This window comes from Camelus ferus, chromosome 19, assembly GCF_009834535.1.
Source record: "Camelus ferus isolate YT-003-E chromosome 19, BCGSAC_Cfer_1.0, whole genome shotgun sequence".
In the NCBI taxonomy this organism is placed as follows: Eukaryota; Metazoa; Chordata; class Mammalia; order Artiodactyla; family Camelidae; genus Camelus; species Camelus ferus.
The window spans coordinates 35,458,596-35,475,091 of NC_045714.1; the positions used below are offsets into that span (position 1 = coordinate 35,458,596).

Sequence of the window (16,496 nt, forward strand, 5' to 3'; positions counted from 1 at the left end):
TACCAATGTGACTTTCCTCTCATATATCCAAATTCTGCTGGGTACCATGCCATAAAAAGGCTTAGCCCCTCTTCCTACAGATATTTGAAACCAGTGATCATGCTCTCTTGGGTCTTCCCTTCCCCAAGCTAAACAAAAAGACCCAGTGGGATTGTCTGACTCAGATCTGCCAAATGGGAACAGGGAAGACAGACTGTCGGCTGGAGAGGCAAAAGAGGAGCGGATCCAGGAGTAGAGTGACTCCTTCAAAGAAAAGAGCGAGTCCTTGGGGAGGACTCCATGGAATTAGGTTGGGGGTGGGGACAGGGTCTTGCTAATTAAGGTAGTAGATTATGTATCTATAGCAGAGCAGCCCACTGGGATCATCCCCAAATCTATCTGTGCTAAACCCAAACAAAACCTTGGCTGCTGAAAGAAAGTCCTGTGATGGAAGGCTGCGGGCACTGGAAAAACCAGGGAGGCTGAGCACAGAGGAGATGCTCAAGCCCACTGGCCTAAGGATGGATACCTGCCAGGGAAGGGACAACTAACAACTGCTGCTTCCTGTAGCCCAAACAAACCTGGTGACTGCCCACACAAAAGTCAAAAAACTCTGGGTTCCGCTGCGGCTGCCTGAAAAAATACCTGGGTAATTTTCTACCAGAAGCTGAAGGGCTCTGTGGGGCTACTGGGGAAACTAGTCCCAGGACGTCTGGAAAACCCTGTGATGGTGATGGAGTTTTAAGGGCAACTTTAAATGTACATCCAGAACTGGGTGTTTTGTTTTGAGGGGGAGCCCCTGAGACACTTCTACCTCACTTTGGGACCTGAATGAGATTACTAAAAATTTCCACGTTTGGGGTTTCTAATGGGGTTTCCCCAAGAAAACCGCAGAATTGCCAGCAGCTGCCGAGACCTGCAAAGGTCACGGAGGTGCTTCATTGAAGCACGTATCAGTGTCAAAGAAGCCAGAACAGGCGAGAAGAAACCTACAGAAACTAGAAGACCATGGAGCCATGAAGCCCGGGAAAGGCCGAAGTATGTTTTCTCCCCCCCACACACACTCTTCATTGCTCTCAACAAGGTGTTTCCATCAAGCTAAGGGGTTTCCCAGGGACAGTAATTCCAAAATGTCCTGGCCCACCTGGGTCCTCACCCCACAACTGTCCAGATTCCCATTGGAAAGCCCCAGAAACATGCTGTCCCTTCAGGGAAGGTCACATCATTTACCATTCTAGGTGAATATCTCAGAGGCTGGCTTTGTTTCTCCAGAAACTCTGGGGGCAAAGTTCAGTTTTCTGAGGCAGGTAGCCCATTCATTCAAAGAGGTGGCTCCACCCTACAATTAAGCCCAGGAAAAGCCTTTGTTCTAGAGCCTTTACTAGAGTCAAGCTATGGCAGGTGGCTGTCATTATTTCATTTTACAGGTGGGAGAGATGGATGGACCAGAGAGACAGGTTCAGCATCTTGCCAGGTGACTCCAGGTAGGCAGCATGGCTATATGCCTAGAATTCCAGCCCTTAGAGAATCATGCACAACTCAGCAGATATACCTGGAGCAGGCCGCCATCCCGTTTCATGCACACGATATTCACCTATTGGTTTTAACAACAAAAAATTAACCAGAAGCTCACTCTCCCTGGGCAAACCCCTGATAACCCCTTTGAGTTTTGCCAATGCCAGAATCTACAGAGGCTACACCCATGCCTCTGGGAACCTGTTCTTCCCGCAGTTTCTGAACCGCTCACAAAGGTGCTGCTCTTCCTGCAGCTCCTGAACAAGGCCAGCATCACAGATCCGAGCAAGCACCTTCACAGGCATGATGTGCTTGGCCCAACAGCATCTCTGGCTCACATGATTTCTCCTACCACAACCTGATATGGATGGAAAGAACTTAGGCTTTGGAATCAGGCCCACCTAGGTGTAAGTTCTCACTTAGTCACTTAACTGGCAGAGGGATACCTGGGGCCAGTCACTTAGCTACCAGGAGCTTCATATGTAAACTGGGAATAAATCCACCTACCTGAGAAGGTTATTGTGTGGAATATATGAAATAGCATGTCATTTCCACGAGGGGAAGTACTGTGTCTGGTTTATGGCCAGCACCTAGCACATGCCCACCTCATAGGAGATGCTCAGTAAATTTTGGTTGCATAAGTAAAAGACCTAACACAATGCCTCATGCCTAAGATGTATTCCATAAAGGCTCATTTCCTTTTCCTTTCCTGTAGGGATGCTAAATTTAGAGCATATCCCAGGGTGGAATGGCTCATAACTCTTATACTCATGGACTCCCCCAGCCACAGCCTCCAGGAAGGTTATGAGATGCCACTGCAGTAGCCAGTCTGTAGCTCAAACAGGACGATACCTGAGAGGGAAGTGGGCAGGTACCTTCTACCCAAAGGATCCCACGTCAAACGTTCTTTACCTCCTGGCCTCAGGGAGAATGTGTGCCCAGAAATGGTTCTGACATAACTGGCTCTTCTGCACACATCCCCTCTGTTCACCAAGAGGAAGTAACATATGGTATGTTGTCCAACTGGCTCTGACAATTCTTGAGCAAAGAGACAGAAGATGGAATTTCAACCCAGGATTGATCTAATGAACTTGCCAGATGCTGTGTCTAAAGCCTCTTTCCGTGTACAACACTGGGTGACTAGCAATTCTCTGATCCAGGTAGCCCTCTCAGAAGCTGGCTGGCAGACCAGGAACCTCTCCCACATTGCTTTTTGTTAATAGCTGGCAACAATCCACCTGGTATTAGGACCACTGGCCAAAGACAATAGTCAGGCGAAGTGGGCAAATGGCCCAAGTCTCTACTTGGAGATGCTTCTGAGGGTGTGTCTGAAGTGCTGGAATCCTGTCCCTCCTGTAATAAGCTGAACAAATATTTGCCCCAAAGAGAATCAAAGCAGGAGGGAATAAGAGAGGTCCTCACACTAACCAAGAGGAACTATTTAATCATTTATCCCCCCAGGGAGTTCATTTACAGAATGGCTTTCAAGTCTGGTCAGCCCAGGCTGAAGAGAGCCCTCCACCTTCACCTTCCCCAACCCTACCCCAGTCATCTGACCCCTACTGACTTGACCCCTTGGCTTACAAGAACCAACAGCGGGAAGAGTTGATGAAGTTGCAAAAAAAATGGGTGGGGTTCCAGGAGGTCCCCGGCTCAGTGGTAAACTGAAGTGCCTGCCACGCCTTAGGCCCAGCCTCTGGATAATTGCATTCTTAACATTCCTGAGTTCATGGTGCATGGCCCTTCCACCTCAGCTCCTTCAATAGATGATGAATTTTCCACAGCCAGCTCCATATTCTGGGTTTTCTGAGGGGAAGGAATACCTCTCATAAGCCCTGCACCTCCCCTAGGCAGGGAGATAAGCAAGGAGATAGGACTAAGTTCACCGCAAAAGAGCAAAAATAGCCTACAGTGACCACTGGTAAAGGCTCTCACCACTATCTCATCCTGACTTGGAGATAGGCAGGGGAATTCTCTTCCCTGGGAAAGGAATGAGGCATGACTCCCGGGCCCAGAAAGTGTATCTGGGACCATTAACAACTACTACAGCAAACTTGCTGGTATCAGTCAGTCGTCTCATATTAGCTCCAAGATTTACAATATCTGCAAGGCAAGGAGGGCTTGCCACACATTTTTAGTGGAAGAGACTGAAGGTAAAACTGGCCTGTCCAAGGTCACATGGCTAATTAAGTGACAGGGCTGGGACTTGCACCCGTGTCAGTTTCCTAAGTCTGCCACTGAATCTCAATGTCCCACAGAGCCCCAAAGACCGGGTTCTTGCTTTGCCAGCAAAACAGTGCTCAGTGAAGAGGCCCCAGGGCCCTGGCCAGAAAGCAACAGGCAGAACAGCTGGAGCTCCCCAAACGACCCCAGGCACTGAGGTGCAAAGTCCCTGGGCTTAATGCGTGTCTCAGCAAGAGCTCCGCAAACAGGCCAACCACACAGAAAGTTGCACACTTTAGAGCCAATGAACACAGGGGTGCAGGAGAAACACAATTGGCCCACCGTAACAGCTTACACCCTAAAATCAGACAATCCTCAGCCATCCAAGCCAGTGGAGCTCCTGCCTGGCCATATAAACCTGAAATAAAGGGAACTCAATTTGGGGGAGGGGAGCTCGGGACACCACTGACATCCTGTGGGAGTAAGATGGGAGAAGCTTGTGGGTCACTGATCCTCCCTATCTCCTCCAGGTGTTACACTCATCACCCCTTAGAGTGGTGAGCCATTATGTCAGGGTAACAGGAACACTGGATTAACTTTCAACTCTCAAAAGTTTGGGACCAAATGAACACACAGACTATGTTTTCTTCAGCAGAGAAACTGGAACACAAGTATGAAAGAGTAGGGTCATGAAGATGACCAGAATGAAGATGTCTGGTCCTTGTGGAACTAGGTCATGTGTATTTTAGAACAGTTAACCTCTTGTGGTGCAATGAGGTCAGTACGTCTCCTTAACAATCAACATCTCCAATAATCACCCAGCACAACAGAAAGAGATACAGGGGAAAGGCTGTTAGAGATCTGCCAAAAGGTCAAGGAAAAGGAACACACAAGGGGCGTGGTCCTTACCCAGCCGCCGTTCTCCTGGATCCAAGGCTCTAGGTGATCATTCAGGTAAGTGGCCATCCAAGTTGCGATCCGACTCACCAATACCTGCATCTCCTTGTCTACGCTTTCCACGCACAGTGCCCCACCGAAGGAGAAAAAGGCCACAATGCGACCCCAGTTCACCCCATCCCGGAAGAGTTCATTCACTACCTGCTCAAAGCTCTGATATGCTGTCCCTGGGGTGATGTGGAGCTGGGACGTCAGGTCACTGAATGCTCGCCGGTACCTCAGTTCAAACTCATCACCCGCCTCCCTCAGCGCTTGCTTCACCGCTGCCATGGGGATCACCTCCCGCGCATCCAAGCTGCTGCTGTGGCCAGTGGCTCCATTCACCGCGGGGCTGTCTGCCAGGTGCCAGGATGGGTTGCCATTGATGGCACTGGGGATTTCCATCTCTGATTCAGTCCCTTCTGGGGCTTCAGTTCTGTTCTCTTCCACATCACTAAACTGACTCCAGCTGTATCCTTTCTGGGAAAGCTTGTAGGAGAGAAAGTCAACCACCAGCTCCCGGTTGCTCAGAGACATTTTTATAATAGGGTTGGGCTCGACCAGTCCATTGTCCAAAACACCTGCTCACTCACTGAGTCTGGTCTCTGCTTAGTGGTTCTCTTCTGAGATCCAAAGTCAAGATGAGGTTCTGAAGAGAGAGAAAGAGCTTCAGGAAAAAAAAAATAATAGATGCATGCTATTTACCCTACAACACCCCATTCCCGCTCCACGTACCAGAACTGGGTTCTCTGTGGCTCTTAAGAAGGTCTAGGTCTAGCTTCCAAGGGACTTCAATGAAGTCAAATTGAAAGCACCAGTGGACTCTGAATCATTACACCGGTCTTTTTTTTTTTTTTTAAACCCCAGCCACCCCCTTTTCTCCGAATTGTCTTCCTCAGAAAGTCACCCCCATGGGCAGTCTGCCCCAACCACAACCCCCGCACCACCTACATTCAAATCCGTCTCAGGCGACGGCAGGCAGGTGCAGCCCCCGGAAGATCTTTTGTATCATATAGGTCGGGAGAAGAGGTGGCAGCCGGGATGCCGGTAACTCAGCCGGCCTCGAGGAGGCTGGCAAAAAAAAAAAGGCAGCTCTGGCTGGAGGGATCATACGACCCGGCAGACCGAGAGCCCAGAAGGCGACACAGGAATTACGAAGCTTAGGAACCGGCCCCCTCGCTGGCTTCTTCCTCCATCGCCCAGATCGAGGGCGGCCGCTCAGCAGCCGCGGCCTCCTGCCACCCGGGAGCCCAGCCCCCTCGCTCTTGCACGCCCCTTGGCTCTCCGCCTCCTACTGGGAGCCAGGAGAACTCTCTCGGAGGTGGCTGGTGTGAGGTTTAGTTTTTGTTTTTTTTCTATTTAAGTACCAGCCCAGTGTGAGGCTTCCGAAACCCTGAAGGGACTTCTCAATGAGGCTCAAGGTTTCGATGAGGGACGGAAGGAGGGGGAAACTGCCTCGGATTTGCGGTCTGACTTCGGAAAGGCCATCCCCGGGCCTTTCTGGGAGGCTGAAAGCCGGGGACCCCCCAGAAACGCCGCTGGTTTTCTCTGAATTCCCCAAATGCCCTGGACGTGGCGGTGGCGGTGGGGGATTGCCGGGTCCTCCATTCCCCGCACGGACACAATGGCCGCCGGCGCCCTGCACAAAGACCGGTGAGGGTGAGGCGCCGGGCCTCTCCTCGGGTCAGCGAGAGGGGTTGAGGCCTGCTCGAGGGCCCCCACAGCTGAGATCACGTTTTCCTGGGGACAGGCCCAGGGCGGCTTCTTGGCGCCCCCGGGAAGGCTTGGGGGTCGGGGGCTGCACCTCTTCGGAGCCCGGGGTGGGTGGGCTGCGGCCTCGCGGCTTCCTCCGCGCGCTAGGCCGGGTACCCACCGGGCCACCGCCCCGTTGCTAGGCAACCGCTCTCCCTCAGGGGCGCCCCCTAGACCTTTCTGGGAGGAGGGGTCTCGCCCCCGGCGGCCCGCCCAGGCGTAGCCAATCAGCGAGCCCAGGCAGCACGGAAGCAGGACGGCGAGGGCTCCCATTGGGCGCAGCGCCTGCCACGCACAGGGGAGGCGGCACTCTCACCTGCGAGCCCCGCGAGCCGTTGGGGGCCACATCCCCCCTTCATCGGCCAGGTCGTTTCCAGACGCGAGCGCTCTTCGCGGCCGAGTTCTGCGCCGCGGACCCGGGCCGGCCTACCTGGCTGACGGCTCGCGCTGTCTCTTCCGAACGAACCGGCCTCAGTTTCCCCTGAAGAGACCCGGGGAACTTGCAAGCTCAGTCACTTCCGGTGCCGCGGCAGCGCGCGCGAGCCCGAGACGCAGAGGGAGTGCGCGCCTTGAGGACTGGCGTCAAGACCTGGGCGAGAGCGCCCCTTGCTGTAAAGCTGGGGAATCCGGAGACGCAAAAAAAAAAAAAATCAACGTTTACATTCACTTTTCCATCCATTCATACGCTTATTAAGTTTCATCCACCTGTCAGTTTGCATATCGAAAAAACATCGTGTTGTGGCTGAGAACCTTGTGTCTGAGATTCCAATTTTGCCAACTGGGGAAGTTACTCAACTGTTGTGTGCCTCAATTATCCCTAACTGTAAAATGAATAAAAACTAACCTTCCTCATTGAGTTATTGCCATGATTAAAAGAGTTGTTATTTGTGAAGTCCGTAGTATATGCCGCATTAACTCATTCAGGAAATGTTTCTTTGCGTTGCTGAAGATAGAGTTAGGAACAAGACAAGACGTGGCCCATGCTTTCACAGAGACTTAAGCCCTGTGAGATGGAGAGACAGTAAACAACTAGGATAATAACAAACAAGGTAATTTCAAATAGTTACTAATGCTATGAAGAAAGCAAATCAGGGTGTTGTTATAAAGAGGGTGAAGGAAGAGGTGCTGCTTTAGGGTGGGTGGTTACGGAGGTAAGCCCTACCCTCCCTGCCCAGGGAGGAAGTGAGGCATTTTTTTCAACAATTGTGCGTAGGGTGGCCAGGGATGCCCTCTTTGAAGAGATGACATAGAACCCAAGGCTTAAGCATAAGAAAATGTCAACTCATCGGAAGAGTTTAGAGAACATCAACCTAGACAGAGAGAACAATTTGTGCAAAATGTCCTCAGGCAGGCAGATCTTGGCACGTCCCAGAAGGTGAAGGAAGGTAGTGACGGAGGACACATGTGAAGCGAGAGGAGTTTGGAGAGTTGACTGTAGAAGTGAGTTGGACTTGATTGTAAACATTGAAAGGTGTCTTATTTTATAGTATTTAATCGATTAAAAATATAATATTAAAAATATACCAAATAGCATAGAATTAAAAAGTAAGTCCTCATCCCACTCCTGCTATTCAATCCGCAGTTCTTGTCACAGAAGTCATCACTCTTAAGCCCTTTCCTCTGTTGTCTTTCAGCAGATGGTCCGTGTATTCACAAGCAAATTTATATATATAAAAGTTTTACACAGATAGTAGCATGCTATAAACAGCTTCTACATCTTTTTTTTTTCTGAGCTCTGTGCTTTGAGTCTGCCTCAATTTTTTAAATTAATGCACAACTTTTTAAATATACGCTTTAATTTATTTGCCCAATCCACTGTTTGGGAACACTTAGGTAGTTTCCAGTCTTATCTTATTACAATAAAGCTATAACTTGTCCATTTGTTATTTTGAATATGTGGGAGTTTATCTGTTAGGTAAATTCCTGGAAGTGGAATGACTGGTAAATGAGTATATTAATTGTCTTTGTTTTGTTTTAATGGATATTGGCAGAGTGCTCTACGTAGCAGTTGTACCAGTTTGTCCTCCCATCCATACTGTAAGAGACTGCCTCTTTCCTCACATTCTGAACTACGCAGTGTGTTATCAAACATTTTTATTCTTGCCAATCACATAGATAAAAACTGAGAGGTGCTTTTATTTTTCATTTCTTTCTTTCTTTCTTTTTTTAATGGAGATGCTGAGGATTGAACCCAGGACCTCCTGCATGCTAAGCATGTGCTCTACCACTGAGCTATATATCCCTCCTCCCATTTCTTTTTATTAAGAGTGATATTGAGCAATTTTTCATGTTTATGAGTCCTTTGGGGGGGGAGGACTCTTGTTCTGGCGAATTCTCTGTTCATTTGCCCTTTTTTCAGTCAGTCTGTTGAACTTTTTTTTCTCATTGGTTTATAGAATTTTTATCCTTTTTTTCTACATGTAAGTTGTAAATAGTTTTCCAGGTATTATTTATTACCATGGAAAAACTTTTATTTTGTATGTATTTTTATTTATGAGTCTCTTCCTTTGTTGTTTCTGGGTTCTATGTTATTCTTACAAAGACCTTATCCAGTTTAATATTATAAAAGGAATTCTCTGGTTTCTTCTAGTTTTTACATGGTTTCATATTTTATGATTCAATCTTTGCTCCATTATATGGTCGCTTTGGTGTGACATGTGAAGCAGGAGTCCATAATTTTTTTCCAAATAACTACCCAGTTATCCCAGTATTATCCTCTTTTCCCAACTCACTTGAAATGTCTCCATTATCATAGTCTACATTCCCCAGTGTACTGTGTCAATTTCTGAACTTTCTATTATGTTCCATAGAAGGTTTTAAACCAGAGCAGGACATGATCTGATTTCCAGCTTTAAAATTTGTGGTATCACAATCATTTCAATGTGGAAATTTTCATTATAGAGGTTTATGATGTGCTTTGGGAGCCCAGCAGAGAACAGATCAACTCTACCCAGAGACATGGGCTTAACTGAATTGGTCCTTAAAAGGAGAGTAAGATTTTGCCTGGGAGAGAAAAAAAGTGAGGGATATTTTAGGCGGAAGGCACTGCCTGAACAAAGGCATGGAGGGTTAATGTGAGAGCCCAGGTGTATCCTAGAAATAAACTGGGATGACTGAGAGGGAGTGACGGCAAAGGAGACTGGATGGAAACGTGTATCTACGTGTGCAGGACACTAAATAGACACTGGAGAAGCCAACTGGGCTTTTTGAACAGAAAGGACATGAAGAGATTTATGTTTTGGGAAGATAGAGATTTTGGGGAAGAGAACTTTGCAATATTTATCAAGAGCCTTCAAAAATGGCTCTGGAAAGATCATTGAGAAATAATCTTTGATTGGAATCAAATTTAAGAAAAGAAGTGAAATGCAACCAAAGATTTACCAACAGAGATACTTACACAAGGTTATTTATAATACAGGAAAGAAAAACTAAAACTGAGCAGTTCAATAAGCAGGGTGATGCTTTAAATGGGTTAAATTCACACAGATTTAATGATGTGGAAAAATGCTCAAAATATAACACTTTGTTAAAAAAATTAACAATGCTATACTGAGAATTATTCTAATTTATTAAAAAATGTACAATTCATGCAAAATACAGAGGAAAGAATTATACCAGAATGCAAAAAGGTGATTATTGCTGCATAGTCAAATTATGGATGATTTTATTTTCTTTTTTATACGTCTCTGTATTATCTAAATATGACTGTATTTTCTTTGATTGGAAAAAACTATTTAAAAAAAAACATGTTTGCTAAGATTTAGATGATGAGGACATGCTTATGGTAATGTTTAGTGAAAATAAAAGTATACAAAATTAGATGTGTGACATGATCTCAACTCTAAATACCATGCAGAGGAAAAAAGGCCGGGAAATCAGTATGATAAAGGCACAAGAAAAATGGAGGAAGCCCTGTACAAATGCTAAAGAGGAACAGAAACAGAGTGGTCAATAAACCAGAGTTTGAGGTAGATGCTCAGCCTCACTAGTTATCAGGGAAAATGCAAATTAAAACCTCAGTGAGATACCATTTCATACCCACCAGATGGGCAAAAATGAGAAAATCTGATAAAATCAAGTGTGGTTCAAGAATATGTAATAACTCTGGAAAAAAATGTATTGTTAATGAGTACAACTGAAGATGCCCACAACCTATGACCCAGCAATTCTATTCTTTGATATACACTCAAAATAACCCCCCCCCCAAATAACTCTTGCATATGTGTGAGATGCAGGTATAAGAATGTTTATAGCAATACTACTTGTAATAGCAAAAATTTGGAAACTACTCAGTCGTCCATTACAGCAAATGGTTAACCAAAGAGTAGTATGTTTATACATAGTAATATGATACACTGAAAAAAATAAGCGGATTTAGCTACACTCAGCATGAAGGAATCTTAGAAACATACTGCATGAAAAACATTGTTAAAGAATAATGCAATCGGATTCCATTTATATATAGTTTGAAAATAAGCAAAATTAATCAACATACTGTGTAGGGTTTGTGGCAGCCAGGCTCCTCCAAGATGGTCCCCTGCCTTCTGGTATTCACACCATTGTGAAGTCCCCTCCCACCATGTACCAGAGTTGTTCTGTGTAACTGATAACAAATGGCAGAGATGTTGGCATGTCATTTCCAAGATTAGGTTACCAATCTCCCTCTCTCTCTCTTTCTCTTTCTCATCACCCTGGAAGTAGCCAGCTGCCATATTGTGATCAGCCTCATGGAGAGGCGCATGTGTGATAGGGAACTGAAGCTCCTGCCTCCAGTCACAGGGGGATCCTCCTGCTCCAGCCAAGCATTCGGATGACTACAGCCAACACTTGACTTTAAACTTTATTTGAGTCCCTGAGTCAGAAACACTCTCTGAATTCTTGACCCTCAGAAACTGTATACCATAATAATATTTGTCATTTTAAGCTGCTAAATTTGGGGGTAATCTGTTCTGCAGCAATAAATAGATAACTCATACAGTGAAATATACCTATATGGTAAAATGATAAAGAAATATAATGGAATAATCAACACGAAATTCAAGATAGCCATTGCACATTAACAGGGAAGGATACAGAATGAACGAGAGAACAGGATAAAATTGGGACCTTGAAAGAGAATGGAAATATTCTTCTTACTAAATTGAATTGGATGTATACAGAATGTGTTGCCTCATTACTCTTTAGACTTTTTATGCATTTTACACGCATATATATTTATATTTGTATCTACTACTATTTATTATATCTAATAAATCAGTTTTAAAAGGACTGGAAGGAAATACACTTAAATGCTAATAGTGGAGATGTTGCCTGTAAAGGCTAGGTTACTTTTTTTTTTTATTTCTTCCTTAATAAATTCTGTATTTTCCAAATACTACAAACAAGAAGGTGTTACTTTTGAAATGAAAAAATAAAGACACATGTATAAAAGTATAAAAATGCATGTGTGTGTAGATAGTTATATGAAGGTTTGTATTTGCATCAAAAGATTTTTAAAAGATACACATTCATCTTTCAACACTAGTTTTTAAACTGAGGTGTAGAATTGGCATGTGAAATGGGGGCATTTGCACTTTTGACTTCATACCTATTTATGAACACTGATGGACCTGGCTGCAAATCTTAACTCTGCTGTGTGACCTTGGGTAAGTCATGTCACCTATTTGAACCTCGTTTTTTTTTCCTTCTGGAAATCGGAAATAAGAGCACCTACCTGGTAAGGTTTTTACAGCAATTAAATGAAAGAATAAATGTACAGCATCTAACATACACTCTCACTCTGTCATAAGCATGTATTACTTTTGTAATTTAAAAACTTTTTTAAAATAGAAAAGTCTTAACTATTAACTATTACCTTGACCTAGGCCAGGGCCGACTGCAAATGCAGAGGATGGAATTTCAAGCGATTCCCTTCTTCCTGCTCCCAGAAGAGGACAGAAGCACCACTTGAGCCCGGTTACCGCTGATCTTACATGAGTTTTTTTTTCTTTAAACTTTAACTGAAGTACAGTCGGTTTACTATGTTGTGTTAATGGCTGGTGTACAACATAGTGATTCAGATATACATATATACATATTCCTTTTCATATTCTTTTTCATTATAGGCTATTACAAGGTATTGAATATAGTTCCCTGTGCTGTATAGTGGGACCTCACTGTCTGTTTTATACATGAGCTTATTGGGAAAAAATCTGCATCAGTAGTTACTGTCTACCCCTCCAGCCCCCAGCCCCTGACAACCACTAATCTACTTTCTGTCTCTATGGATTTGCCTGTTCTGGAAATTTCATTTGCATGGAATCATACAATATTTGTCCTTTTGAGTCTGGCTTCTTTCACTTAGGATGTTTTAGGTTCATCCATGTTGTCCTACATATCAGTACTTTATTCCTTTTATTAAAGAATACTACTCCATTGTATGGATTTATCACATTTCATTTATCCATTCATCAGTTGGTGGACACTTGGGTTGTTTCCTATAGTCTATTACTTTTAATCACAGTGTGCTAAGGTCTCTGTAGTCCTTCCTCCAAAATAAATTCCGTATCAGCCTTGAAGGAAGAGACTGGGACACCCACAGAGCTTCCTGTGCTTGTTTGGATGGGAACTGTGGAAGACAGAGAGGTGGCCCCTTCCCCAGGGATCCTTTTGATGACTGTCACCTGCAACCTTCTGCAAGAGGTGTCCGTGAGTGATCACAGCCACCTCTCCTGGAAGTGTCTGAGGGTTGTGTTGCACCCAGAGCCAATGACCAACAGTCCTCTGTTCTCCAAGAAGGAGGTCTCCATTGAGTTGGAAGGCAGGTCCATATTTCTGGCTTGGAGACACCAAATAGATGGTGGAGAGGGTGACAGACACAGAGTGAAGAAGATCCGGAAGGGGCAGGAGTAGAAGTTGGAGCTTTTCCCTCTCACTTTTTAAAACAGAGCCTGAAGAGCCTGAATAATTTCTCCCAGACAGGCTCCCCCTCCACCTCTCTTGTAAAGGGTTTGGCCTCTAGAGTTGGCCTTCCTGGGTTCAAATATTGGCTCTGTCACTTACAAACTTGTGTGTGACCTTGAAGAAGTTATCTAACCTCTCTCTGAGTCTCAATTTCCTCAGTCTATAAGATGGAAATGATAACCTTACCTACCTTCCAAGGTTATTGTTAGGATGAAATGACTTAATACGAGCAAAGCATTGCCAACAGTGCCTGGTAGACGTAAGTGCCAGGCAAGTGCTGGGTGTTATCACTTATTCACACCCTTGGGAAAGGTGGAGCATTGTTCTGCATATTTTTAAAAAACCTAATGGTTTTGTAATGAATTTATATTAATCAGCAATTTATGTTTTAACTAAAAAATGTGTCTCAAAAATACCTCCCTGTCACTCCAGATCTGTACAAACTCTCTTCGAACTGATGTTTAGTATTTCGCCCTGTAGACACTTGATTGAAATCCCCCCCACCAACTAATGGACATTTAGGTGGTTTCCAATTTCTCATGACTTCGATGCAACAGCCTACTCATTGATTTCTCTATGTCCACGCTTGTTCGCCTTCCGTCTGTTTTCAGCACAGCAGCCAGAATTATCTCATTAAAAGCACAGACTAAATCAACGCTCCAAACCCTCCCAGGACTCCCACCTCATTCAGAGTGAAAATCAGTTTCCTTACAATGGCCCAGCTGGTCTGCATCCAGCCCAGAATAAATCTGGCCTCATTTACCGGTACTCCCCTCCTTGTCTGTTTGCTCCAGCCACCCGGACTTCTGACCTCTTTCTAAAACGTGTCCTCTCTGCTCCTGCCTTTGCACTTGCCGTTCCCTCTGCCTGGAACACTCTTCCTTCAGATATCTGCATGGCTCACTCCTTCACCTTCTTCAGGTCTTCGTCCAAATGTCCCTGAACTACCTTATTTAAAATTGCAACCCCTTTCCCGTGGATAAAGCCAAAAGCATAATGCCTGCAATTGTGGATAGAGTGGACCAGGTGTGTCTAGGCCTCCTTTCAGCTCTAAAATTCTGCTTCAGTGATTTCAGGCCTCAGTCTCCCATTTATACAGAATGGTGACTTGCGACTCAGCCTAGAATATAATGGATGCTGAAGGAATGACAGGAGAGGAATCCCTAGGGCCATGCTTACCTCTTGTTAATCTGGAAGGACTTGGTAAATTCTTGCACACATCCTGGCCTCCTGGCATTGCCTCATTCACTCACTCACCTTCTGCCAAACATGCCGTGGAAACAGCACAGCTCTACCACCACTTCCCTCCGGAAGTAAAGTAAGCTACCTTTACCTCCACCCCTACCCTGGGCCTGGTTGCATGTACTTGGAGGTCAGGTGATGTGTCTGCTGAAAGTGGACAGCCACAGCCTGGACAGACTCTGTCCTCCCTTTGTCAACGTCAGCTTCCTGAAGACAGAGATTTTGTCTGCCTTTTCTCTGCTGTTTCCCCATACTTAGCACAGTGGCTGGCACATAGTAGGTGCTCAGAAAATGCTGCAAGTGACTGTGCCTCTGTGTCTCTGACAAAGTTGGTTAAGTGTGTCTTTTGGAATTAAACCTAGAAATAGAAGTCCTAAGTTGCAGGGCACATGTGTTTGACATTTTTAAAAACTTTAAAAGTTAGGTTTATGGAGGTTTAATTGATGTAAAATAAACTGCACATTTAATGTGTACAATGTGATGAGTTTTGCCTTATGTATAAACTATTACCACAAGCGATATAAAGAAGATATCCATTGCCCCCAAAAGTTTCTTCATGCATATTTGTAATTCATGCCTCCCATGCTCCATTCCCATACATTTATTTGCTTTGTGTCATTATAGATTAGTTTGCATTTGCTAGAACTTTACGTAAGTTAAATCAAACCTCTTAAATAGATGTTGCCAAATTGCCCTTTCAAGCAGCCAAACCCATCCATGGTCCCACCTGCTGAGTTACCTTGCACATCCTTGATACCATCAAACTTTTCATTTTGGTCAATCTGATGGGTGAAAAATGGTACCTCTTTGTTTAACCTAAATTTGAATTTTAACTTCAGTATAACTAGTGAGGCCAAGCACCTTTTCAAGTCTTTAATGACCAGTTTTGTACCTTCTTCTAAGAATTGCTTATTTTCCCCATTTTTTTCCTATTGAATTTTTGTCATTCTCTCACTGACTCATAGATTTTTTTTGTTTACATTCTAGGTTCTAATCCTTTTTACATGTGTTGTAAATATTTCACCCCTCGATCTTTGTTTTCTTTTTAAAATGTAATTTTAAAATTGTGTTTTGACCAGTCTTTTCCTTTATATCCTAGTTTTCCCCTTATATCTTACTTAAAAAATTTTACCCACTGTCATAAACATATTCTTTTAAACCTTTAAAATTCTTAATTTTTGTACCTTTAGGGTTTTAATTCATCTGAAATTTGTTTTTGTAAACGGTATTGGATACAAGTCTAACATAATCTTTTTCCCAAATAAAAAGCAAATGTCCCAACTCCGTTATTTGTTTGTTTCCATCTGATTTGAAATCCTACTCAGCATTTACTAAATTCTGATATACGTGGGATGGTTTCTGGACTCTTAAAACTTTTCTATACTGATCTGTTTGTTTTTAAGTATTTTGTGGAAATATCCTGCTTAAAAAATTGTGGATAAACTATAAACAACAAGCTCCTACTGTATAGCACAGGGAACTATATTCAATATCTTGTAGTAACCTATAATGAAAAAGAATATGAAAAAAAGCTATCTATATATATATGTATAACTGAATCACCACACTGTTCACCAGAAACTAACACAACATTGTAAATCGACTATACGTCAATTAAAAAAACAAACTGGGGAAAATTTCAAACACATATATATATGTATGTGTATGTATCTATGTATCATGAACCTGTCACTCAGTTTTAACAATTTAATTTGTGGCCAATCTTGTTCTATCTATACTTCCACTTACTTTCCTGGGAAACTCCTGATTATTTTGAAGCAAATTCTAGAGTCATTTTATCCCTACCATTTCTATACGTATCTCTAAAAATAAGAAGTATTAAAAACAAAAACAAATAAAGAAAAAAATGCCACTCTTGCTGTTTATCTTTTGAAGAAACAAGACCTTTTGTCCTGGAGAGTTTTCCCATCCGGATTTTGCTGATTGCACCCCATGGGGTCAATTAA

General features: G+C 44.0%; 1 protein-coding gene across 7 annotated transcripts in view; it reads right to left on the minus strand.

Annotated features, from left to right (window-relative positions):
- Positions 1-6,937, minus strand: part of BCL2L1 (BCL2 like 1) — a 46,267-nt gene extending 39,330 nt beyond the window's left edge. Inside the window, exons 1-2 of one of the 7 annotated variants that reach the window (XM_032462072.1) lie at positions 6,662-6,862; positions 4,567-5,242 (exon numbers count right to left, since the gene is read on the minus strand). In XM_032462072.1, coding sequence (XP_032317963.1) covers positions 4,567-5,130 — 564 coding nt within the window. In that variant the 5' untranslated portion in view covers positions 5,131-5,242; positions 6,662-6,862. Of the gene's footprint in view, positions 1-4,566; positions 5,243-5,328; positions 5,477-5,544; positions 6,476-6,661 lie in introns of those variants that run through there. The other 6 variants (XM_032462073.1, XM_006179230.3, XM_032462070.1 and 3 more) reach the window with 6 other exon arrangements.
- Positions 6,938-16,496: the final 9,559 nt, after the last annotated feature.